The sequence below is a fragment of the Corvus hawaiiensis genome, chromosome 18 (assembly GCF_020740725.1).
Source record: "Corvus hawaiiensis isolate bCorHaw1 chromosome 18, bCorHaw1.pri.cur, whole genome shotgun sequence".
Lineage (NCBI taxonomy): Eukaryota > Metazoa > Chordata > Aves > Passeriformes > Corvidae > Corvus > Corvus hawaiiensis.
Window position 1 is genome coordinate 13,706,769 of NC_063230.1, and position 23,866 is coordinate 13,730,634.

Below are 23,866 nucleotides of genomic sequence, written 5' to 3' on the forward strand. Positions count from 1 at the left end.
GCTCAGTACATCAGCCTTGTTCCCGTCCTCTCACAACAGGACAACTCCTTACCCTGGGCTGAAATGATGGGACAGTGGGGGTGGTGAGGGAGCCTGAATGTCTTCGGTGCTCGGGGTGGCACTGCAGAAATGGGGATGGTGTGGGTTTCCCCCTACCTGGTGTGTTTGGTGGCCTTTCTTCTTGTCCCAAATTGGGTCTCATCTCTTTGGTGCTACATCTGACTGACAGAGCAGTGCTGTTGTTCTGGAGGGCTGAGTACAGCATTGTCCCTGTGTCCTGACGGGACAAGGTGCCCTCTCCTCTTGTCCCATGCCCCTTCTCACTCTGGCTGAGACCTGTGCTTGTTCCTCAAGGATGAAGGAGGGGACATACTCAGGCTCCTTGCCATGAGATCCAAGTCTTCCAGAACAAAGGTGGTGAGGTTGGCAGAGGACAATACCTAACTGGCATGACATTTGTCATCAGTCAGATGTTGACTTTTATGCTCAGGCAGATGTTGAGGCCAGCAGATAAATACGCTGCCTGAGAAGTTATCTAAATAAATTTTCCAGATCAAGGCACTGTGCAGGAGAAGAGCCAAGAATAATTAATCTCAGAGTGCCTGGGAGAAGCAGCTGTTCTCCCAAAGCAGAGGGAGAAGCAGGGGTAGAAGGGGAGGTGAGGATGGTCCCAAGTAAACTGGTACAAATAGCACAGCTCCTCGGGGAGAATGCAGTGCTGCAGTGACCTTCGAGGCAGCAAAGTTTTTCTACCTGACTCAGCTGGGTTAAGGGCAAGACATCCTTATCCCAGAGGGGAAAGAAAGGTTTCAAAGTGGATTTTAGCTTTTTGGACCAATCATTGATGGAATGGGGGTATTTTTTAATGGAAATAGTGAGCTGTCAGTCTGTGTACAGTCAAACTTCATTTCTGCTCCTGCCACCTCCTCTTTGCTCACTGCTTTTCCCGTTGCTCTCTCCGGGACTGTTGCCTCCTGCTTTTCCTTGGGAGTATTTTTCCTGCCTACTGCTGTCTCTTTTCTCCCTGTGCTGATTCAGAAGGCCAAACCTGTCAGCCTTGAAGAGTATCTGAGCTCAGGCTCCGTGTTGTGCCTCTCCTCTCTCTTGGCACGTTCCCCCTTGACAAGCATCCTGCTGCAGCTGGGCACTGTGGCCTCGAATCACCTGTGGGTATCTAAAACGAGTGGGTCCCTTCCTTGGCATGCAAGCCAAGCCCACCTCAATTAGCAGAAGTGGGAAGCACCTGCATTTCCTTTAGTCTCAGTGGGAGCTGCAAGTGTTCAGGCCCTTTTGAGAACAAGCAACTTTTTAAATGTGTGCAGAAGTGTTGGATTTGATTTGTCTTTTAAGTGCTGGCATTTGAGATTTCTGATGTTGCTGCTGTGTGTTTGTCAGTAGAAACAAGTACAGATGGGAACTTGGATGGCACCAGTTTCCCACTGAGCCTGGGGGTGTCTGGCTTTACGGATCCCAGCTCCCGGCGTGGCCTGTGTCACTCACTGAAGGCTTGTTAATTCTGAAAACCAATCTTGAGCAAAGTCCTAGACTAATATTTGTCTGCTTCCCTTCAAAGATTCAACATCTAGTGTGCTGTTAGTAGATTCCTGGCAGTTGCTTCTGATATTTATTTGAAATGCTGAGGTTCCAAATGAGTTCTGATCCAAAGTGCTCATCCTGCAGGTGGAAATTTTGCCTCATAAATTGTCAGATCATTATCAAAATCATTACTTTTTACATTTTTTTCCATATTTATTTCACACTTGCTCTAGATCTGCACTTTTGATCCACTGTGGGTGTTTTCTGTATTTTAAGTTGACATATTACAATGCAGTTCCTATCCCAGCTCTGAAGGAAAACACAGGACCAATTTTAATGACAATGTACAATTGTACTGACATATTCCAAAGCCTGGGGAAACCTGTCCGTTAAAAAATAATGGAGTAGGAAGTCCTGGCATAAAGTAAAGCCTTGAGTGAAATTCCACAGCTTCATGGACTGTTAATTCTTTATTAGGTTTTCCTAAGACCGAGATAAAAGACATTTTATCTTTTTTAAGGTTTGCATTAACATGACATTGAGTTTTATAGATACATTGATCTTCATTTGGCTAATCGAGAAAGGGTAATAGAACTGTGTGTTAAATGCCAGAGCAAAGATAACTCTGTAACACTTCAAATGTTTGTGTTAATTTTATTTATTAAGTTTTCTTCAGATACAGAACTGTGGTCAGTGTCAAGTTGTAAAACTTCTCTCACGGTATATTTTTATGGGCTGTCCTGTCTGATTTTCTTTTTTTTCTTTTTTTTTAGCTGCCTTTGCTTTCGAGTTAATTTGGCAGTGAAGTTGATGTGTCTTCACTAAAAACTAACAGAGAGAATTGACAGGAATTAAAAAATACTGTTGTGTCTGATGGATTCTTGCCTCTCTTGGCTGAGAGTGTTCTTTTTACAGTATATTTCAGTCTGAGATGGAGCAGTGAAGTGTGTCTTTGGATACAGAAAAAAGACCTGAATCTCACTGATGTCAATAGATTTTTTCCTGCTGCTGCCCACGAACAAAGATTAAGGTCTGCAATTTTCCAGAAAAATGTTCCAGGCCATGGACATGGCTGGGACGAGGAAAGGTGGCACATGGAGCATGTGGGAGGATAAAGACAATTCTTTATCCCCTTCCCCTAACAGTGAAATCTGGGCTTGGTGGAAGCTGGAGAGACTTTGGAATCCAGTCAGGGGTTTCTCTCTCCTCTTTTTTGGGTCAGCAGCCCTTGGTAATTGTCACTGCCTTGCTTGTCTCGGGAGGCTGCGTCTTCTCCCGGGGTTTAATTGTGCCTGTCTCCAGAGAAACAAATCCCTCACACCAGACCCACGGTGTGCGTTTAATAAGGAAGTCTCTATGGATAAAACTTTATTAACAGCTGTCATTATTAATGAAGATTGTGCAGTGGTCGGTGTACTAGCTCTGTGGTGAAGGCATGTGAGAGGGAAACAAAATGAAAAATTATTTTTGCCTTCTCTGTGTTGAAATTGTACATCCTCCATCAGTTCTGTGCGAGCATAAGGGAGGGCCAGAGGAAAGGATTGGATTGTTGTGGTTCTCTGCAGCTGGAGAGAGCTCAGTCCCAGCTTGGGTGCTTGTTCCCAGCCTCATCACATCTCGAGGCCCCTTGACAAATAGGGAATGAGTGAAGCACCAAACCAAATCCCCAGAGCAGCGCTGTGCTGATCACGTTCCCTGCTTGTCAGCTCTGAGGGGGGAAATCTTCCTCTGCTGCTGTTGAAAGGCCTGCGAGGACTTCACTGACAGTGAAAGGGCACAGGTTGGTTGGCTTCAGAGATGGTCCCCTTCATTTCCAGGGTTTATTCGATCCTTTCCTTGCCAACCACTCTTGCCAAGCCAAAGCATCAGAGCAGCTCAGATCTTACATCTCATCCTCAGCTCCCAGTCTCGCAGCCTCTCGCAAATGCTTATTTTAGCACCAGCTGGCTCTGATCCCTTTGAACTCTCTGATATGAGATTAAATGTTAATTTATTACGTATCATTATAGGATTATATGTTATCTCTAGGATAATGGAATCCAAATGTTAGAATAGCATGTTTGAGATTTAGTGCTTGTACACATTTCCCTCCACTCAGGAAACAAGAATAGCTAAAGGCAGGAGATTGAACAAGAGGTGAATTAATCTGTCTGATCACAGCTAGCTGAGAGCTCAGGCTTTGGAAGAGCAAAACCAGAGGTTCATAATCTTTTTGCAGAAGCAGAGGAGAAGTTGACGGAATTTTCTAAAAAATAAGTAAGTATGAAGAAATTGTTATCTGCTTTGGCTGTTCCATGGGCAAAATCCCATGGATAAATTATGCAGTGTGAATTATGTGCTTGGCTCTAGATAGAAATGCCAGACAAAGCAGAGTGCTGAAGTGACCTGGATGCTGAATTTCTGCAGAATTTTACTCTCTAGGCTGTGGCTTGGTGAGCAGTACTGGATGTAATAAGATATGACTTGAACTTGAATTGACTCAAGCTTGAACTGCACTTGTGATTTTTCCACACAGAGGTTTATAGGTGATGCCACGAAGCAGAAGGTGAACACGGCTCTTTTGCTGTCCCTGTCGCTGCCCATGATGGCATTTTCAAATAGGCAGATGCTGAGCTGTGATGAGCTGCATCCTCAGCACACCCAAATGCTGTGCCCAGGCATGTTGGGCTGTGATAGTGATGTCCTGTGACTCTTATTCAATTTTGTAATTCCCCTGTCATTGAGAAAAGAATTAGATCCAGTTTTTTGCCTTCCCAGGCAATCTCAAATCTGATCTAATTTACTCCTCTTGACTCTTGGAGGGTTTGAAAATGCTGTCAGCTAATGCTCATTATCTTTTATTGCATTAATACACTGACACAAGTGAACCACACAGCAAGTATGACCTCATACAAATTTTGGGTTTGCTCAAGAGTTTTTATTCTTTGCCTGTAAGTTAGTAATTGTCTGTGAGCAAGGTAACTGTATTTGGTGCCTCACAGCATGAAAGTCATAATAAGGTTTCACTCTCTTTACACACAAATATTTTGACAAGATCTCCTTGAACTGCCTCCTCCGGAGCTATTGGGAATTTTCACTGTGCTTAGAAAATCAAACTCCAAATTGCGAATCGGCAACAGAAAGAGAAACAAACACCCAAGAAGTCCTGGGTGAGGCTGCAGGCTCCTTCTGCTCTCCCCGAGAGGAGCCGTTCTCCACGTGTGAATGACAAGCTGCAGCCTTTGATTGCTGTAGTAAGAGAAGAGTGGTACCGGGGGAGGGTTATTTTGTCCTTTCTGACAGCATCTACCATAAATTTGTAAAATATGTCAAATGTGTATTCATAAAGTAAAATAATGCATTCAAGCATGAGAAATTATTCTTTGTTCTGGTACTGGGATGTGCTTGAGCAGGACTGTTTCAATAAGCAGGGGAGCAGGTCAGCAATCACACTTGGAATGCAAAGCTCTCTCACTCCGTAACAAATTAACGGAGTTGCTCGCGGCTGTTGTCATTCCAAAAATAAAATGTTGAATTAAGTAAAGAAATCTGAGACAAAACAGAAACTTTTGTTCTGGATATTTTGGGCAGCGGAAAAAGAAACCAGGCTGTCATTAGAAAGGAAGGATTCGTGTTTTCATGTGCTGTTCCTTGAGAGGCAGACATGAATTGATAACTCAGTGATGTCTGGACTGCAGAATCAGGCCCGTGTGGTTGCTCCTGTGGGAGTCAGAGAGCGTATATTGCTCTGGGAGTCTGCTTAGTGTAGTATTGGTTGCTGGTGAGGGCAATGCAAAGTGCAGGTTGAAGCCTGGGTTCAGAGAAAAAAGGCCCAGGTATCTCTGAACTAATAATGGGGATTCTGTAAAGCCGTGCGGCTTTATTTTGAAGCAGCTAAAAGGCTGCATGACCTCACAGGTCTCTGTCCTGGAACTTTGTAGCTTGTGCTTAAATTCCCCAGTGGGAAAACTCCCTAACACAGGGAGGCTGCACACACTTGAAATGACATCTGTGCGTGTGCATTTGCAGGATGGGGACACAAACCTTGCTGGAAGCAACCGCCTGCACCTCTGGAGTTCAGCTGGGAGACCTAAGTGAAAGCTGACTTCTTTCCACAGCCCTAAACACTGCAAAGGTTTAGCCAGGAATTTACTGTCTACACTGCTAGCGGTCCCCAAAACCAGCATGGGTAGTCAGGGTCACCAACCTGCTCCCAGTGCTCAGGCAGAGCTGGGGGGCTGCTGCTCCACCTGGATTTTGCTGTGGGTGTCTCTGTTCTGTTTTATCTCAGTCCCCAGCAGGGCCATGCATGGCATAGACTCTCCTGGGACTACAGTCACAGTGGGATATGGATGTGTGCTGGTGAGACAGAGGATTTTCTGTGCATTCAAGACATATCTGTGTTCTTAATGACTTTACAGGGGGTTTATTGTAAGCTGCTTTTGTGGTTTCACGTGGCTCTTTGGGCCCATCAGTTCAGAGCTCGTTTCCTCCAAGAGCTTTGAAACAACAGGATGGAGAATCCAGTGAAAGCCCATTGTTCTGGAGAAAGGCTTTGGACCAACCTTCCTGCTTTCTGACAGTGCCTCTGGAGAATCAGCATTTTAATATCCTGTAATTTTCAGCTTATGCAAGGAATTTTCCAATATCTCCAAAGAGAGATGCTTACATGGGGAGAATCAGAAGTGCTCTAAAATGATGTGCTTGTGTAACCTGTGGATGCAGGAATGTAGAAGGTCTGTAGTATGTAGAACATCAAGTTCCTTTGTTTGCCCACAAACAGCAGCAGAAACTAAAAGGAACTAATTTTGGGTTTAGGTGTAATGCTCAAGGCCACTGAATACAGGGTTTGTAAAGAGAAGCACAGCCAAAATCTGGGTCCTTCAGGAGCTGAGGGGGAGGGATCAGCCCAAACCAGGGGAGAAATTATTGCTTAGAGGAAAAATGGAAAATGCTGAAGCAGATTTAGGGAAGGATCCCTTTGAAATAACATTTGCTCCTTAAAATGGGACTGCAAGAAATGCATTCAGCACTGTGTTTCTCTGCATTATTTTAAAGCTGAACTCAATCTGAGAGTAATGGCAACCTGCCTCGGTGGTTTGGGAGCAAAACAGGCTTCCTGAAAATTTGGGAAGAGGAGCTGAGAGGGACTTCCTAGCTCCTGGAAGGCACCTGTGCCGTGGTGTTGTGGGGTGCTGTTTATGCCAGTGCCCCTTGCTGCCTGCCCATCCATTTGGGGTGCCATTTGCTGGGGAGGGAGGGCATTTACCCCAGTCCTTTCCTGCTCTGCCAGGGAGGAACTTTGTGAGCAATGGGGACGCACTTTGCTGTCCAACAGTAGCTGCTTAGATCAATATCTGCAGCCAGAGAGTGATTTTAATAAAAGGACTCTCTCTCAGCTTTCCTATCTCCATGACAGATGGACCCCAGCTAACATAAATCCTGCCCTTTCTCCTGTCAGTCTCTTGGCTTTGTGTGACGTGTAGATGTTTTGACACTGAATACAAATATTTCACAGTTGGCTAATGGTTTAGAGCATATATTTAAAAGATTTACTTTTGCAATCACCTGGTGCCTTTAGTGAATGTGTTTGCCTTGTAAAGCTTCTCTGTTATTTGAAGAATATATCCACACACTCCCATACATGTATTCATTTTCTGTTGTTTATGAAATATCACTGAGGGAAAATGAGTTTTGCTTCGGATAATGGTAGGGAGCCCTCTCCTAACCTTCTTTTTAGCAATGAGAACCTCCAGTGGCCATGACAAACCTTATTTATCAGGTGCCAGTGATGCCTTTTCCTGGTCTTAAAATCAAGAGTCATACACGGTTAGAAGGGGAAAAGGGATTTTACCTTGGTATTTATTTTAAGGATCCTGAGGTGCACACGTCCAGGTCATATGCACCGAGATGCAGCCCCCCGAGTCTATCTCTGTGTCCCTCTCTCTGTGTCTCTGTGTCTCCCCCCCCCAACATTGGGTATAACATTATAGGTTTTACTAATTAGCAGATCTATCAAAGATTCCCCAATGAGAGGCTCAAGTGAGCCCCCCTCCCCAAGGAACCTTCCCCTGGATGGTTCTATCTTGGTTTACAGAATGTGTTCTGGAGAGGACCTTGGGGTCTGGGGCACACTGATCCCTGGCTACAAAGCTTCTAAAATGTTTAGTCTCTTAGCTTGACAAACAAGTCCAAGAACGTAGGCAAAAAGCACCAGGAATACAGAAGTTGTAAAAAGGTATAACAGGGGTATAAAAGAAAAGGCAAAAATCATCATGGCATCACCAGGAGGGATGCACTGGGATTATCAGTGCTGGCAGCTGCTTTAGCAGTTGTTTCTCCTCTCCAGGTAACCAGAACAAAACCTCTCCATGGTTAATCAGGTGTTTTTTAAACTTCAGTTTAACTTGCAATAGTAGCTCTGTCCTTCAGTTCTTTCAGCTGATGAATTTGTGACCTTTAGCCACTGTACTAATGCCTCTAATTGTAAGTGGCAGGACAATTTCCCTGTTGCTGTTGTATAAGAGACACAGAGAAACTTGCCAAGAGCAGCCTTTGACTTTTAACCACGGTATTAACAACCCTGGTCGAAACTAAAATGGCAAGTTAGGCCAATGATCAGCCCAGCAGGGCAAGCTGAGCCGTTGCAACAGCCACAGTAAATGAGAAAACTGATGGGGGATGTCCTTTCTTGGGCACCCTCCCTGCTCTGAGGTGGGGGCAGCCAAAGCGGCTTTGTCGGTGTCTGCACTGAGGTGGCCTTGGCTGTGCTGATGTGATGTGGGGAGAAACTCCCTTCCACGACTCAGGGAATTGGTCTGGGCAGGGAAACGTTAGTTCTGCAAACACCTACATTGCCTCTGTCAGAGGAGGCAGGAGCTGGACAAACCCCGTGACTGTCTCCCAGTTCCGCTTGGCTTTTGGAGAGGGAATGTTCACTGTGTCCCCCTGCTCTCTCCATGCTCACAATTTTTCTCTATAGACTCACCCTCAGTCTTTGTTCTGTGTCCTTCATCCATTGAAATGATCCTCTTCTCCTTAATGGAAAGAATATTTTACACCCAGGAGATTTGGGCAAGAACTCCCTTTCCCTGTGAGGCCACGAACACTTGGCTTAGGAACACCATTATCCTGTGGGTTGTACAGTCCGTGGATGGGACCTCACTGTGCCTCTGTCCAATATACAGGCAATACTACAGGGGTATGTGTTACCCAACTTCTAGATTTTCCTATCAGACATGTTTGAATAAATAGTTTGAACAACAAAGATTTTGGCCAGAAATGAGAGTGAGGCGGAGATGAGTAAATAAAACATGGGATGACATAAAGATTTTTATGGGGTCTTGGCATGGGCACATTACTCACAGCTGGTGAAACCATCCCCCTATATTTCAGGAAAAGCTATTTTAGGGATGTTTAAAGAGTTTTTAAATTTTTTTTATTGCGACTGTTTTCTCTGTTACTCCAGTCCATAAAACCAGGTGCCTTGGTTATCATGTTTCCCACTGTACGGGGTTCAGAGGGAGCAATAAAAGCCTCTAAAACTTACCTGAAATGCCCTTCCTTACACATGCCACAGGTTCAATGTCCTGTATCTCAGGTCCTTCCAGGCCTTAACATGATGGTAGCCTGTGGAGCAAAGGGGATCTCTCTCCACCCTGATAGAATAAAATTTCCACTTTGTAACTATTGAGGTGCTGGATGTTTGGATTAGGAGCTGTGACAAGTTTAACTATAGCAGGCAGTGTTAATTTTTCAGGAGGAATTTGCTCTCCTTAGGTTTGGACAACATAATTTTGAGTAATTTCATATTTGGGCAGGAATTGTTCTCAAAAAGAAATAATGGTGCTGGGGTGGCAGATGGGTGTCCTGTCTAGGAAAGCTGAACCCTCCTGAGAGGTGAATTTAAGGTGTTAGAGTGGAGTGGTGCATTACACACATACTTACATTTCATTCTAGTATTTTTATTTTTTTTTTAAATTTCAGACTGTTGTCACCTTTAAGGTAAAAGAACTCCATTCCTTGGAAATAAATGTACCAATTGGAGAACAATTCTGCTGTAAAGATAATGCTTCAGCTGCAGCTTTATACCTGATAAAATCTTCTTATCCAGGCAAATCTGAGGTCTGCATGGGCTCTCATGAAATTCCGAGGAGGTGGCACAGGAGCTTTACTGCTTGGGCTGCACGCTGCTCCCTGCTTCGGATAAATACAGGGTCCATTCTGATGAACAGGCTGGGCCTCCTCCTTCCCAGTAATAACGCTGTTAACAATCCTCTTCCCAGAGAACACAAATAATGAGGTACTGGCTTAACAAGGCAGTTCCTCAACCCTTTATTAGCAGAGCCTTGTTTCCTCGAAAAAGGATAAGTCTCTAATCTGCTGGGTATAGTGCTGCTGTAAGGGTTTTTATTTTCAACTAAGTGAAAAGCCAGGGTAAACTTTGCATGTTTGTTTGATGCATTTACTTCACCCTATTTTGTTTGCTTCAATGTCCTTGTTTAATGTTGTGGCACCTTGTTTTGCAGTTGCTTTTGGGATCACCTGTGACGTGTTGCAGGTGAGGGAAAGCAAATTAAGAGTGACTGTACCAGGTCAGGGCACAGACCCATCTGGCCCAGCAGCCCCTTCCCAACAGCACCCAAAAGCAGATGCTTGGTAGGAAAGAGCAAAATCCAGCAATCACAGACAGTGCTTCCCCTAAAAGTGCTCTCAGCAGCCTGGGGCGGAGCTCCTGCCTTTGCCTAACGCCGATTTAGGGAGCACAGGGAGCGATGTTCCCTCTGGAGTCCGACGCTTTGTGTTGTCCTTGCCAGGCTAATGGCAATTTTGAGCCGTTTTGTTTTTCTCCAGTTTTCCAAACTTTTGCTGATAGAGAACCCTGAGTTAATCTTCAGGCCTTTTGGGTATTGGATTACACTCTGCCCCAGTCCTTTCTGTGACAGCAGTGCTGGAACTGGCATGGGATGCTAATCCTTCTGTACCTTTTCACTCAGTCGTAGAGGAAAATGCATGAAAGCAAATTGCTAGTCCAAGCTAAATTTAGATTTATTCAGTTGGAGTTAATTATAATCTTTATTTAGTCCCAAGCGATGCCTTCTTATCATACACTTATTATAGCTGAGAAAATTAATTTTTATTCTACCATAAAGGTGAATGTAATAATCTGGGTTCAGGGAAGGGATTACTTTAATAAGATTTATAGGCAGCCTTTCAGACAGCAGGGTTTTATTACTATCTGTAGGTGGCCTTGCTGCACATATGTCTTTCAGTATGGGTGACTGTGCAAAATGCAGGCAAGCTAAAAACTCTAATAAGCACCAGCTCAGAAACTTCACCATCCAACTTAATCTGCTGGCAGTGGCAAGCAGGCAAAGCACTTGTCTTGCTTTGGAACACAATAATACAATTTATGACTGAATGTGTGGCCTGATCAGGGGTTTCATTCATATGCATGGTTTAATTTTGCACTTAAAAACGTATTTTAGTAGGCAAAAGATTTATGAGGCTAGAGATGTTGCTTTAAAGCTTTTTTGGAAGCAGAGTGCTCAGTAAACAGAGGCATGTGGTTTCTCTATTACTCCAGTCCATAAAACCAGGTGCCTTAGTTATGTTTCGCGCTCTACAGGGTTCAGAGGGAGCAATAAAAGCCTCTAAAACTTTTGGTTGGAGAAGCTTTAGTGAAGAGGGAGCCAACAGCTCAGATGTGGCAGGACTGCTCTGCCCATGGACCCCTGAACCTGCCACACACACGTCTGCACTGGCCACCTTCGGCGCCCGAGTTCCTGGGTGGAAATGGGCTCCTCCCAAGGCTGATCTCTCACCCTGCAGGTATCAGTGTCTGGGAGAGGATGAACGAATTCCAGACATACCCTGATTTCCTGAAAGGGAGGCTGGACTGTGGCTGGGCTTTGACACCCTTCTGGAATGAGATGGGCTGACTCCTGCGGAGGGTGGCCAGAATGTGCAGCTGCAGAGGAGTCTGGGCAACGGAAGTTTGACTCAGGCATTTGGAGATAAGGATGTGAGACATTGTCCCAAGCCAACAAAAGTTAATTAACCTCTCTTCAGTTTTAGATGTTTGGATTAAGTTGAATTTTTTTTTTTTTTTTTTTTTTTTTTTTGAATGGCATCCTTTTTCTTGTCTTTCCAAACCAGCTGCTGGACCAGCAATGTTTTGCAAAGCAAATCTCTGTCTCCACAAATGTGTAATCAAGATTGAATGTAAGGACTGTGAATTGGCTATGAGTCCTACATCAAGTTCTATCCTTACATCAAATTAGGGTAAGAAGAAGAGAGAACGAGAAGAGCTTTAAGGGATTTTATCATCTTTTCTCACACTATTATTTTTTATATCTTGACAGCTTCTGGTCTGATTTTAATATTAAAAATGTACTGGGAGCTCTTCTTAACTCTTTCTTGCAGTATCGTTTGTATTTTCAAATTATTCTTACTATTATTACAGCTGAAAACACTAATTGTCATTATGGCTCTTTTTCTGTGCCAGTATGGTTCACTGGATAATGATGTCAAGCACTAAAGGAGTAAGGCTTGTTTGTGAATGGAAGGTGATGGAATTTTTCCTAGTTTAGTTGGGTGATGGAAATTTACCCCTCACGGGGACCATGGAGGGTTCTTCTCATTTTCCTTATGAATGTAAAACTGAGGAGATGAGTCACAGGATGGGCTCTGAATGTGGGAAGTAAACAGTGACATCTTCCTTTCCTGGGTGTTTCATTCAATTTTGGGTGAGTCAGGGAGAGCACGAGGCGGGTGTTCATCCAGGCTCCTTAAATCCTCGCACAACCCAGACTTAGCCTACTCATAGTGCTCAAATGATGTCTAAACTTGTAGTAGACTTCCACAGTGTAATCGTCCTCCTCCTTTTCCTCCTGCCAGGCTTAGGAGTCAGAGTTTTCCCAGCTCTAGCCAGGCCAAACCACCTTGAACAACCTCTCATGCCTGGGGTCTCTGAACAGCATCCCTTGGCTGTATGAGAGAAAGTGACCTACACAGCTGGTCCAGAATGAATTATTTTCCTATAGTTTATGAGTTCCAGAATAGCTTTCCTTGTGTAGACACCCTTTTCTGGGATACAGTGTGTTTTTATTCAAGGCTAATGCCTGCAATTCCAGAACAAAATCATTATTATGAATAGAGCCATTTTTATAGCGGAATAATGTACATGTGTAGTTTGTATCTTTATGGTGTTTCAGTGAGGGCTGGTGGGAGGGCCTGGTGATTTTTCTCCTGTACAGACAAGCCATTGATTGCCTCTATGAGTCATGGATAACATCATAGCACTTACTGGCACCACATTACTTGAAATTATTCCTCTTTTACAAAGAGGAGTGTCTGTATGATCTCGCTCTACAGTTCTGATGATGCTGCAGGAAGGATGAATTTTAACATTTTCACAGTTTTTCCACAGGTGCAGGATTGGCTTCTTGTTTGTTTTCAGAGAAAAAGGATATTGAAAGAGTTGCAATTTTAAACAGTTGTTGTTCCTTGCACCTCCAGCTTCAGAATTACTGATGGCTTATGGAAGACTTGGCTCCTGTTAAGTAGTTCACTAAAGCAGAGAGAAGATTTAGATGTGAAATTTGGATTTATGCTCCATCAGGAGCTATTTTCCTTTCTGGTTACAAAATGCTGATTTTAAAAGACCTTCCTCTTACTACAACTTAAAATAGATTCATTGTTTTTAATTCTGATCTGCCACTGCCACCACTATCTTCCAGCAGGATACTTGTTTTATTTCTTATTAAAAAGTATGAAATCTAAGAAATGGAGCTTCAGTGAAATCTTGAGTTCCATGAATGGCAGATTTTTATTGCACAGTCTGACCTGCAGCTGTGGCTTTGCATCTGTTTTAGTCCTGTGCTGCTTTTTGTGGCGGCAGTCCAGGGTCAAGTGAGATTAAAACCAAAACTGGTGGATAATTTTATGGTTAGATAAAAAATTATCAAGAGAAGAGAAAAGAAGTTTCATTTGAGGCCTGAGCTGGGCAGGGTAAGAACCAGGAAGGGACATCTCTGATGCACAGCATTGCGTGCTCAGTTCTGTGCCTGGTGCCTCCTCTCTCTCTGCGCCTCAGAGACATCACAAGGGTGTTTTCTTTCCATCTGTACTCTCAGAGTTTGCAGGATGAGCTGGACTGTGAGGATACTGCCCAGCTCTGGAGGGAAGGATTTTAGGTATAAAATTGCAGTGATGAGGTTTTAAAAGTTGACCTGTTGCTTTAGGGGTCAGCAGTTGGCTGATCCAAGTAAGCATCTTAACAGGGGCAAAGCACCTGCAGAGAACCTGTTACAAGGGAAAAGTTTTTCAGAAATTCAAACTAAATATCTCAATTCACATCCAGCAGTGTCTTATTTCCACGCATCTCTCCTAAACACCCCCAGTGCCCCAGCAGTCTGAGCAAACCCAATGAGGAAGCACTGGGCTCTGGGGATGCTCATTTGGTCTCCATTTATTTTTCCTCAACTCTTGCTCTCTTTTGGTGCCTAATTAGAACTAACTCACGGTCTGGTGTAATGTTCTGCCCTCTTTGATCTTGCTGGAGTGCTCCTTAAAGGAGCAGGTGATTTTTTCATCGCATTATTGCACACCAGAAAGCTCCAAATGTGTCTGGTTTCTGATTGTTGCTGTAAGGAGATTGATGCTGTGGTGCTGATGTGCTGAATTAAAAAGGTGGGGTGTTGGCCTGCCATCGTATGAAGTATTTCTTTTTAGATGTTCCTACAGCGTCATAAAATGCTACTAAATTCAGATATCATATTTTGTTGCAGGCTGGTTCTAGGACAAAGCCCAGCCCTGTCTAGTGATGTTTATGGCTTCCCATATAAGCCTTCAGACAAAATTTGTATCTCATTTTGTTTGAGTTACAGCAGGATGATATCCTAGTCCTCGTACCAGTTCTGAGCAGAGGCACTGAAAGTTGCCACTGTAACGAAATGGAGGAAAGGGGAAAACATACCTTTGAAACTTCCTGTAAATCACTGCTTGAGAGAGATAAAATATCTGCATAAAGTGTGTGTGGGAGTCCTTTAATGTAAACACAAGTGCCCCTAAGCCTTGTCTTGTTTCTGGTTTGGAACCGTGTCAGCGTTTAAATCTCCTCTGCAACCTGGGGTGCCTTGGGAGAAGGAGATTTTAGCTCTTGCTCCAGAAATCAGAGGGCACTCTTGCTGCTCTGGGTCCTTGCTTATCTGCTTGATTGCTTATCTGTATGGCTGCAAAATTTTTATGATAAATGCAGCTTCTCAAAAGTATTGCTTTCAAATGTACTTCAGTTTATTTACAGTTAATCCAGAAAGGGGCTTGTCTGCATTTGAATTTTTAGCAAAGAAAAGATACCCTTCCTTCCCTCTCTGCCTCAGCTTTCCAAGAGCAAAGTTCTCTTTTGGGACCTGAGTTGGGCAGCTGCAGTATGGCAGAACATGTCAAAGTGCCCTGTAAATAAACCACAGAGCAGAAATGGGGCTGCTAAAACATCCCTTGGTGACTTTCTGCCTGGGGAGGGAGAGCACCTGCTGCTCATCATCCACATCTGGATGAAAGATGGGGAGGGGAAAAGGACCAAGGTCAATTTTCCTGAGCAGAAAATTGGTTGTCCCATGAGTGATGCCACTGCCAGCTGGCCCAGGTCAGGGCTCATAGGGGGGAAGGGAGGAGGAGGTTTCTCATCATCTGGGTTTCTGCATTTCACTGTGGGCTGTGCTGGTGTTTTCCAGAGAGGGGCTCATGTTTATGCATGAGAGCAAGGCAGGGGACATCCAGGTGGGGCTGTATTTGCATTTGCTGTAGAGCTGAGAGGAAACCCTGATCTGATCCCCAGGTGCAGTGGCGAGAGAAGAGATTGTTGGTAGAGTGTTTCCTGCTGAGATTGGTTTTTTGGCTGCTTTTGTATATTTTTGCATGTTTACTTATTCCCACAAAGAATATTCCAATGGCTGAAAAAAACCCTTGTGAAACAAATAAGCATACAGCAAAAGTAAAGGCAAAAGTATTGTGGTGAAATGAGAGGCATTTAAACAAGTGTAGATAATATCAAACTCTTGACAAATAAATGGCCAGAATTTCAAGTGCGAACAAGAGTGGGGCAAAGTCAAATGGATGGGATTTGCCCTAGAATCTGTCTTTGATAAATGTAGGCTTTAAAAATACACAACCTGAAAAAAATAGCTTAAATATTAGAGCTTTTATCTCTGCTAAATTATGGCTGCAAGTATCTGAGTCATCTGGCTTGAACAGGTGTAATTGTTTGTGCATTGTGTATCTGCTGTGCCCAGCCCTGACAAACAGTGAAATCACCACTCAGCTGGGCGAGAGACAACAAGAGCTTTGACCTTAGGCTCTGTCACTGTGCCTTTGTTATCTCTGTGCATTATGGAACTGCTGCATTTTAATTCATTGGGTTTCTGTTTGTTTCCTCTGAGACAGTCCCAGGAGCTTGGATTCACCAGCTTTCTGTTGGAGCATAGGAATTGATAGTTTGAAAGAGCCACTGTTTCTGGTAGAATCACAGCCCAGATTGAATATATCTCACTATTAATTAGAGATCAGCCCAAACCAAAGATGTCTATTTGATCCCTCCCTCCCTCTGGAATCTTTTCTTTCCTGGGAAAAATTGCTCAGCGCTGGCTGGAGGATTGACCATTGTGTTGTAGAGAAACTTCCGTGGTTTCCAAATGTGTTCTATTCTCCTCAGGAATTAAACTGAAAAATCTTTCTGAGTGCCTGAGAACCTTCTGTGTGTAAAGGATTTCTCCTTCTCTCAAGTTCACTCTTGCCTCTAAATCCATCCCATTGAGAGCCCTATCAAACCCCATATATTTTAGTGTGAAGAGTTGTGGTTTCAAGAACACAAAACTTTTATCAGGTTCTTACTAACTTCTAAGCTGCTGACCTGGCAGAATGGATTGGGAGTGATGCAGATGTTCACCCCCCCATTGCACTGTGTGTTAGTGATTGTTAGATTAAAGAAAATATTTGGTTTTTACTGCTTAAACTGTTCTGTTTTATTGCTACTAATATTCAAGAAGCCAGTCTCTTAGGCATAGTGAAACATGGGTGAGAAGAAGCTGAAAGCTTCATCTGATGATTAAAAAAAAAAAAAAAAGACTGCCAGTAAAAAGTTTTGGAACTTAATTTGGGATCTGGCCAATCAATCCCCTCTTTGTGGTATCCAGTACTTGATTAATGGCTTTCAGGTAGATATTGGGTTGGGGAAGGTGGAAGGAGAGCTGTACAGCTGATGCAATGGGATGTTTCCAGCCTGAGCTTTGAACCAAAACTGTAATTCCATGGCACCTGTGTCAGATTGTTCTGTGACTGTGGCCAGCAGTATTGATCTCCTGTAATACATAGCTTTTGTCAGAAACCGAGGGCCATGCTAAGCAAACATTTGAGTTGTCTTTCTGTTTCCTTTTCTCTTTGGCCTGCAGTGGTGGAGAGCCGAGGAGGGATCATGGACAGCATCCAGAGATTCTCAAACCTGCCAACATATCTCCCTGCGAGCCCTCACATCTCCAATGCTGATATTTTCTTCTTCCTCAAAGAAGCCAACCAGGATATCATGAGGAACTCCAGTTTGCAGTCTAGGGTGGATTCATTCTTTATATACAAAGCCAAACAGCCACCTGTCCTAAATGCCACGTATGGACCCTTTTCTGTTGAACAACCTGTTCCCTTGGACCTCATGCTGACTTCTGCATCTTTTGGTTTCACAAATAAATTCACTTTTAATTGGAAATTAAAATCTCACATAATCAACAGCTCAATCTATTCCAACAAACCTAAAATACAAACCTTGTTCTATATTGCGGGGAAGGACTGGGATGACTACGATTCTGAGGAGATGCTGCCTTGTGTGAAGATGTTTGCTTTCCTGGAGTCTAGAGAAGTGGTGGCCAGCTGTAGATTGACAGGTCACCTAGGATTATGTGTTGTGGAGTTGGAATTGTCTCCCAGCTGGTTCAGCTCCCCTCCACCCCTGGTTTCAGAGGAAATAGCCTCCCTGGAAGGGATTACTGTGGAGCTCTTCTATAAGATTTATACAGTGGATGGGGAATGCTCTCCAGAGGATGCAAAATGGGAAAACAATATCCATGCAGGTGAAGATAATGAACACCAAGCTTTGTCAGCCATGGAGAGGATTGGTAGCATCGTTGTTTACCCAAATCAAGACAAATTAAAGCAGTCTTCGCTGAGGGTGGATGAAAATATCATTATTCACTTACCACTCAGCCCGGTCAGAGAGGGTGACATTGTGACCTTCCATGTTTTCCTGGCTGATTACTCACTAGCAGACCAATTTGTGTTAAGGTAAGAGAATTTTTAAAGTGTTTTATGCAAAACAAATAGGGGCAAATCAATGCTGGGTGTAATATCTTTGGTTATATTCAGTGTTTTCCTGAGAGAACTTCTGCCTTTCCTCTTCAACAGGGGAAAACTATAAATAGTCTTGAATTATCTGTGTGGATGACACTTTTTGGAACATGGGCACTGATTCTAAAGTGTGAGCTATAAATGCTTGTTTGATTATTTCTTGTTTTAATTCTGTTTGCTTCTAGTCATAATTCTGCCTCTTAAATTCCGCCTCTGTAAGTCAGCCAGGGTAACTGCTGCAATGTGTTTTGCTAAAGAGTTTGCAGGTGGGTTTTCTGTTTCTTTGGTGAAACTTCCCTTGTTTTTATCGACTTTATTGTCATCTTTCCAAAGTGCGTTGGATTCATCTTGCACAGGTCAAATGTGGTGAGGAACTCTTTTGTTGCGTTGTACAGAGGGGAGCTGAGAGGTGAGAAAATGAGCTGTGCCTCAGCTTGTGTAGGAATCCTTTGGCAGAGCTGGGATTTGGGGCCAAACTTTGTAAGTTGTCTTCAGTTTTCCTGTAAGATCTGCCCATCTTGCTTCTTCCAGCTTTCCACTGCTTGTTTCGTGGCCCATTTTTGTTCTAGGTTTGGAGCCTCTCTGTTGACCTTTACTTGTGAATCTGCCTGTAATAGGAGAATTCAGGCATTTCTAACCACCCCGAGGGTTAGTGCTGCATATTTGTTACGTCCTTAGCTGTCAGACTCTGGGTTCAGAGCTGCATAGGGACCAAATTCAGAGAGAAATGTGAGCCAAACTGGGGGGAATAAAAGGGCCAAAAGGTAACTGGAAAGTGTCATCTGCTGTGAGGACGCGAGACTCATGGGAAAGAAGGAGCTGCAGCCCGTGCAAGGAAACCCCAGAGTAGATTCGTGCCTTACTTCTAACTTTTTCATCTGAGAACAGTGGGAGCAGAACATGACAGAACTGCACTTTGGGGACAGATGTTGAGAAAACAGACAGCAAACCTTATGCAGCACTTTCAAATCATTCAGCGTTTGTGAAATAGCACATGCATATTAATTGCTGCCTGAGTGGGGACAAGTGGCTCAGAGCACAGTGCTGCTGGTGGGGGGAAATGGGTGAGAAATATAATGGGGTTTGACCAAGCTTTAAAAGGTTTGGGTCAGGAAGGGTCTTCCTTTAAACACAACTTATTCATGCTTTTCCATGGATTTACTATTTTTAATTTGCTAAATATGGATTTGGCCAGCATCCACCGTCAGTAGATGGACCGGCCTCACGGAGAAGCTGGGTTTCAGCAGGCGTGTATTGATCCTCAGTGTTAGAGCACAGAGATTATAGAATTTGCCTAAGGCTCTGCAAGGATTTAACATCAGCTCTTAATTCTCAGTTTTTTGTTCTCTTCCCCACACAGATAAAATTCCCAAGGTATTAGAGACAACCTAAGACGAGGAATTTCTAAAATGGCATTTACTTCCTAACAAGTGGTGCAAGGGTAGAGTTTTGATATTTCTGCTGGCCAGGAAATAATCAAAAACTTCTTGAAGAGACACTTTTGAAATTCTGTCTCTCAAAAGCAAAATAGGTCCTGGAATCACTGAGCAAGTGGCTAACCTGGGTTCTCAGGGAAGCAGAAAACGAAGGAGTAGGCAGCTTCCAGGCTGGGGAGCCCCAGGATGAGCCACAAGAGCCTGGCTACTGCTGAGACCTCACCTCGTCCCACAGCCCCTGGGACTTGCATGGCTCCAGCTGACGGGTGTTCTCCCAACATGTGGAACATCCATCTTGGTGCTCCTGAGCTGATGGGAAGGCAGTCAGGTTTCCATGGGGATTTCCTTCTCCGAAAAGTGTACGGAATCTGTTATCTCCAGGAAATGTTTCTGTTACAATAAGTCAGCATGCTTTATGTGCCCAGAAATATTTCCTTGCAAAGTTCACTATTGGCTCTTTGTAGTCTAGCCTGTCTGGGCTTTTATTTGGCTTTGCTTGCATTGTGCTTTTCATCAGAGAAACTGAAAGTATTTTTATTTAATGTTCACTTGAATGCTGAAAGTGAGAGACAAAATGCAATTCTGCTGGAGGTTCACCTGTCCTTCAGAAAGGAAAGAGCACCAGCAACTGTTGCTATGATTATTTTGAATGACATATGTTGGGTCCACAGAGAGATTTTCCAGCTGAAGTTTACATGGAAGGCAGGGAATGATGCTGGGGGAAATACAAGCACTAGAGTGCCTACATCTAATTTATGCAGTTTCCCTCACCAGCTTTCCCTGGTTTTCTGCTCAATGCTAATGTCTGTGAAAACCCAGAAGGTTCTTACATACATAGAATTTCTGTGTGTTACAGCCACAGAAAAATACATTGAAGTGAATGTTTGCCTTGGGAAATATATTTTTGCCTAATATAACTGATAGTTTTTAATCATATCTGTTGTAAGTGTAGCAGGGTCTGGCTCATATGAAAGGATAGATCAAAACCAAGTCATTCTCAGCACAGCATTTGATGCCAGCCTTGAGCTCTGACAGGATGCAAAGGAACAGATACACTCAATTTTATGCACCTCTTTACTATTTCATGCTGTGTTGCATAGTGTATTTTATTTTATGCTGGATTTTTTCCTAGCAGAACTGACTTCAATTCTCATATGGGAGTTGATTCTTTTTTGTTTTGGTGAAATCTGTGATTCTTAAGCAAGCTTGGAAACTGAAAAGCAGTTGGAAGCAGTTCCTTGATTCAGCAATGTGCTGTGTTGAAAGATACCCACTTGTTAGACGCCCGTCCTCCCAGTAATGTCACTGACAGGGTGACACTGCAGCTTGTTTGTGAAGCTCCAGCTATCACTTCCAGTCCCTTCCATCAGTCCAAACTGGTTTTGCTTGGCTTGAGCTAGGTCTTGGTTGTTTGTTTTCGTTCAATAACTCGAGTTTCAGGTGGAGCTGGAGCTCTAGTGGTGCTGTGGTCTGGGGAATTTCTTTTCATACTGGAATCCAGCCAGCATGGCTTGGTGTCAGTGAAGGACCCAGGTATGTCAAGGGGCAGAATTTGGGGACTAAAGTGTGTATTGAGTGCCTTTGCTGAGCCTGCCACTTGTATTGCTGCTGGCTTTGTTGACAGATGATCTATGCATGTGTGCGACGAAATTCTTATGACACTGGAGATTAATTTGTGGCCTTGCTGGTCTGATCTGTACTGCAAAATTCACCATCTGGGAAGATAAATTTTGCCCATTGTGTTTGGTGGGTTGTCACTAAGCATAGTTTAACTGTAAAGGTAGGTGCAATGGGCTATGTTGCTGTGATTAAACTCTTTTATGGGCCACCTTGTTAAAAAAAAAAAGGGTAAAAATGAAGGACAGCTTTGAGATTCCAGCAGGACTTGTACATACTTCAGTGTCACAAATTTTCAGGCACCTTTTGTCCTTTGATGTGCTGGAGCATCTCTGTTTCCTGTTTCACTGACAAACTTAGATGAAATGTAGTAAATGAGGAAAGAGAAGATGGAAATCATGACTACAGAAGGGGTAACAGCAACTTTAGTGCTAATTGCTAAACAGAGAAGTCTCCTGATACACATGGAGGAGTTATAAAAGAGACAGGAGAAAACAATTCCTGCTCAACTGGAAGAACAGAAATCTCATCTAATAGCACTGGGAATGACTTCTATTTCTTCTGTGGTGTTTGTTATTATTTAACTCCATCTTGAGACTCAGAGGATGTATTTAAAAGAAAAATGGGAGTCAATCTGTACAGCAGGAGAACATTTAATGAAATAAATGGACAATTGCCCCTTGGTTATAGGAGATAAATAAGGACACTCACTTTAGGAGTAAACAATGGATTTTTGGCCTGTTTTCCAAGTCTCCCCATTTAAACTGTCCGCGAGGACGTGCTGCTCATGAAAGCTGAGCATTAACAGCAAATTGTTGAGTCACGCACAAAACGTGGGGCTGTTGGCATTCCTTACACGTCCCCAACACCAACAACCCATCCTTCTCTTCTGCCCAGTCAGAATGGAACTGGAGATTGGAGATATTCCAGGAATAACAGCAAGGGGCTGAGACCAGGTAATGCATGCCTGGGAAGGGGAGTGGAAGTGGTGGCAGTGCTCAGGATGTGGTGCTGTGGCTGCAGGGGAACCGCAGGACCCTGCACAGGAACTCGCTGTCACTCGCTGCCTTGGGGACAAGGATTATCCACTCCTCCCTGCCCTGCTCCACGCAGAGCAGGGCAAAGATTGCCTTTGGATTGGGGGATGGACCAGGACAAGGTGTAATACATGCTGGGAGACCCTTACTGATTATTCTCACTAGGCAAAATGATATTAAGGATTTATATTAATAAACATATATCCATATGGAGGAGGTTACATCTCCTGCTAAGGAATAAAAATTGCACAGACCATTAGAAGTGACTTACAAGGCTTCTGCATTAATAATGAAAGATCTGTAGAAGTCTGAGCAGTCGTCTAGAAGGCCAGAAAAAGATCATTAAGAGGATGTCTCCTGCCAATAGCTGCCAAGAGCAAACAAGGGAAAGAAAACAGAAGGTTTTGGATCTGGAAATGCATAGAAAATGAGAGAGTACAGACTGTGGGGAATGCAGCCTGGCTGCCTGTGAGGAGGAGGCTCCACATGGCCTTCATCACTCCTAAGCAAGCTGGTAGGAATGGGGAAGCAGTTACTGGCATTATTACTGGAGAGAGGAAGAAATGATTAACTAAAACATCATTTTAGGATGAAAATTCAGCAGAAATCAAAGTTGAGAAAGGAAAGGAAATACTCTTCTGAAATCAGAAATGCTGGTTCAGATTTAGAAATAATCACAGAAATAAAGCATTACTGGTGGCTTGGGAATAATTCGGTTTTTCGCCCAAGATTTTAATAAACCCAGGATGAATGTTGAGATTGTTGGTTTCTCTTTTCTCTCTGAATGTACATTGGACTAAATGTAAATATGAAATAGCGATAAATAGTAGTAATAAAAAATATCAAGCACTGCGAAGTCTGGAAATACCAGATGTGTCTGTGCAACCTTAATTCAGTCCCCAAGTACTCATGCACTATTTCATATTCCTTGAAGCCAGATTCACAGTATTTTTTTTTCCAGATCTGCTTCATTTGATGCCTATATTGTCTTCCTCCCACTATTTTCTTTTCTTTTTGTTACTGAATGGGAAAGGGAGTAACATCCTTTCAGGACACTCCTATGAAGCCTTGGGGAGCTGTCACCAGAATGGGTTTTTTTGCCTTGAATGAGCCATTTCTATAAATTCTCTTTCAGGAAAGGTTGAACCATTCTTTTATTTTTCTTATTTCTGTTTGAGACCAGCTTGTGGCCCAGAAAAACTGGCTGTAGCTGATGAAAACCTGACATGATGGTATGGAGTTACAAATTTCACAAGGATGCTGTGTGAAGTAGTTAGACCTGAATCTCTGCTGGCTGAAAGGAAAAAGGCTTCTTCCCTGGGAGCTGCTGGCAGTGCATGGCTCTGCTGCACATTTATCCACAAGCCAACCTACCCTGGAAAGAGTTGTGCCACACTAGCAACTTCTCTCTCCTTCTCACGTGCCTTAAGATAACCTCCTCTGCCCTAGCCACACTGGAGAGAAAGAAGAAAAGAAACAACCCCCTCATACAGTCTTAAAACCAGTTCAAAATGACAGAAAATAACTCCTCCTTAGAGCTCGAACAATTCTAAAAGCTTAAAAAGCGATGGATCTCCAACAGGGAATAAATGATCCAGTGAATCCTGAAAGACCCTGCAAGACTACAGTCAATAAAGCTCTTTAATGGAATTTTAGATAAAGGTCAACTATGAGCTGCAAGAATCAGCTGTCCATGATCACTGCACAGGCAGAGCAGCAGCCCCAGTGACAGAGGGAAGCCCTGGCAGTTGTTGCATATTGGCTTTGAAGCACTTCCAGACAGGATTGCAGCCTCATGGTGATAAAACAGGGGTTTTCATTGAGATGTTTCCTGATGGAAATTTCTGTTGCCCTGCAAAAGGGGTTCTG

The 23,866-nt window shown here is 43.5% G+C and overlaps 1 protein-coding gene across 2 annotated transcripts in view; it reads left to right on the forward strand.

The window, feature by feature from the left end:
- The window catches only part of TMEM132B (transmembrane protein 132B), a 220,605-nt gene that overhangs the window by 46,648 nt on the left and 150,091 nt on the right, over window positions 1–23,866 (forward strand). The window contains exons 1-2 of one of the 2 annotated variants that reach the window (XM_048322809.1): window positions 6,693–6,697; window positions 16,965–17,844. In XM_048322809.1, the coding sequence (XP_048178766.1) occupies window positions 16,988–17,844 (857 nt within the window). In that variant the 5' untranslated portion in view covers window positions 6,693–6,697; window positions 16,965–16,987. Of the gene's footprint in view, window positions 1–6,692; window positions 6,698–16,964; window positions 17,845–23,866 lie in introns of those variants that run through there. The other variant, XM_048322808.1, reaches the window with a different exon arrangement.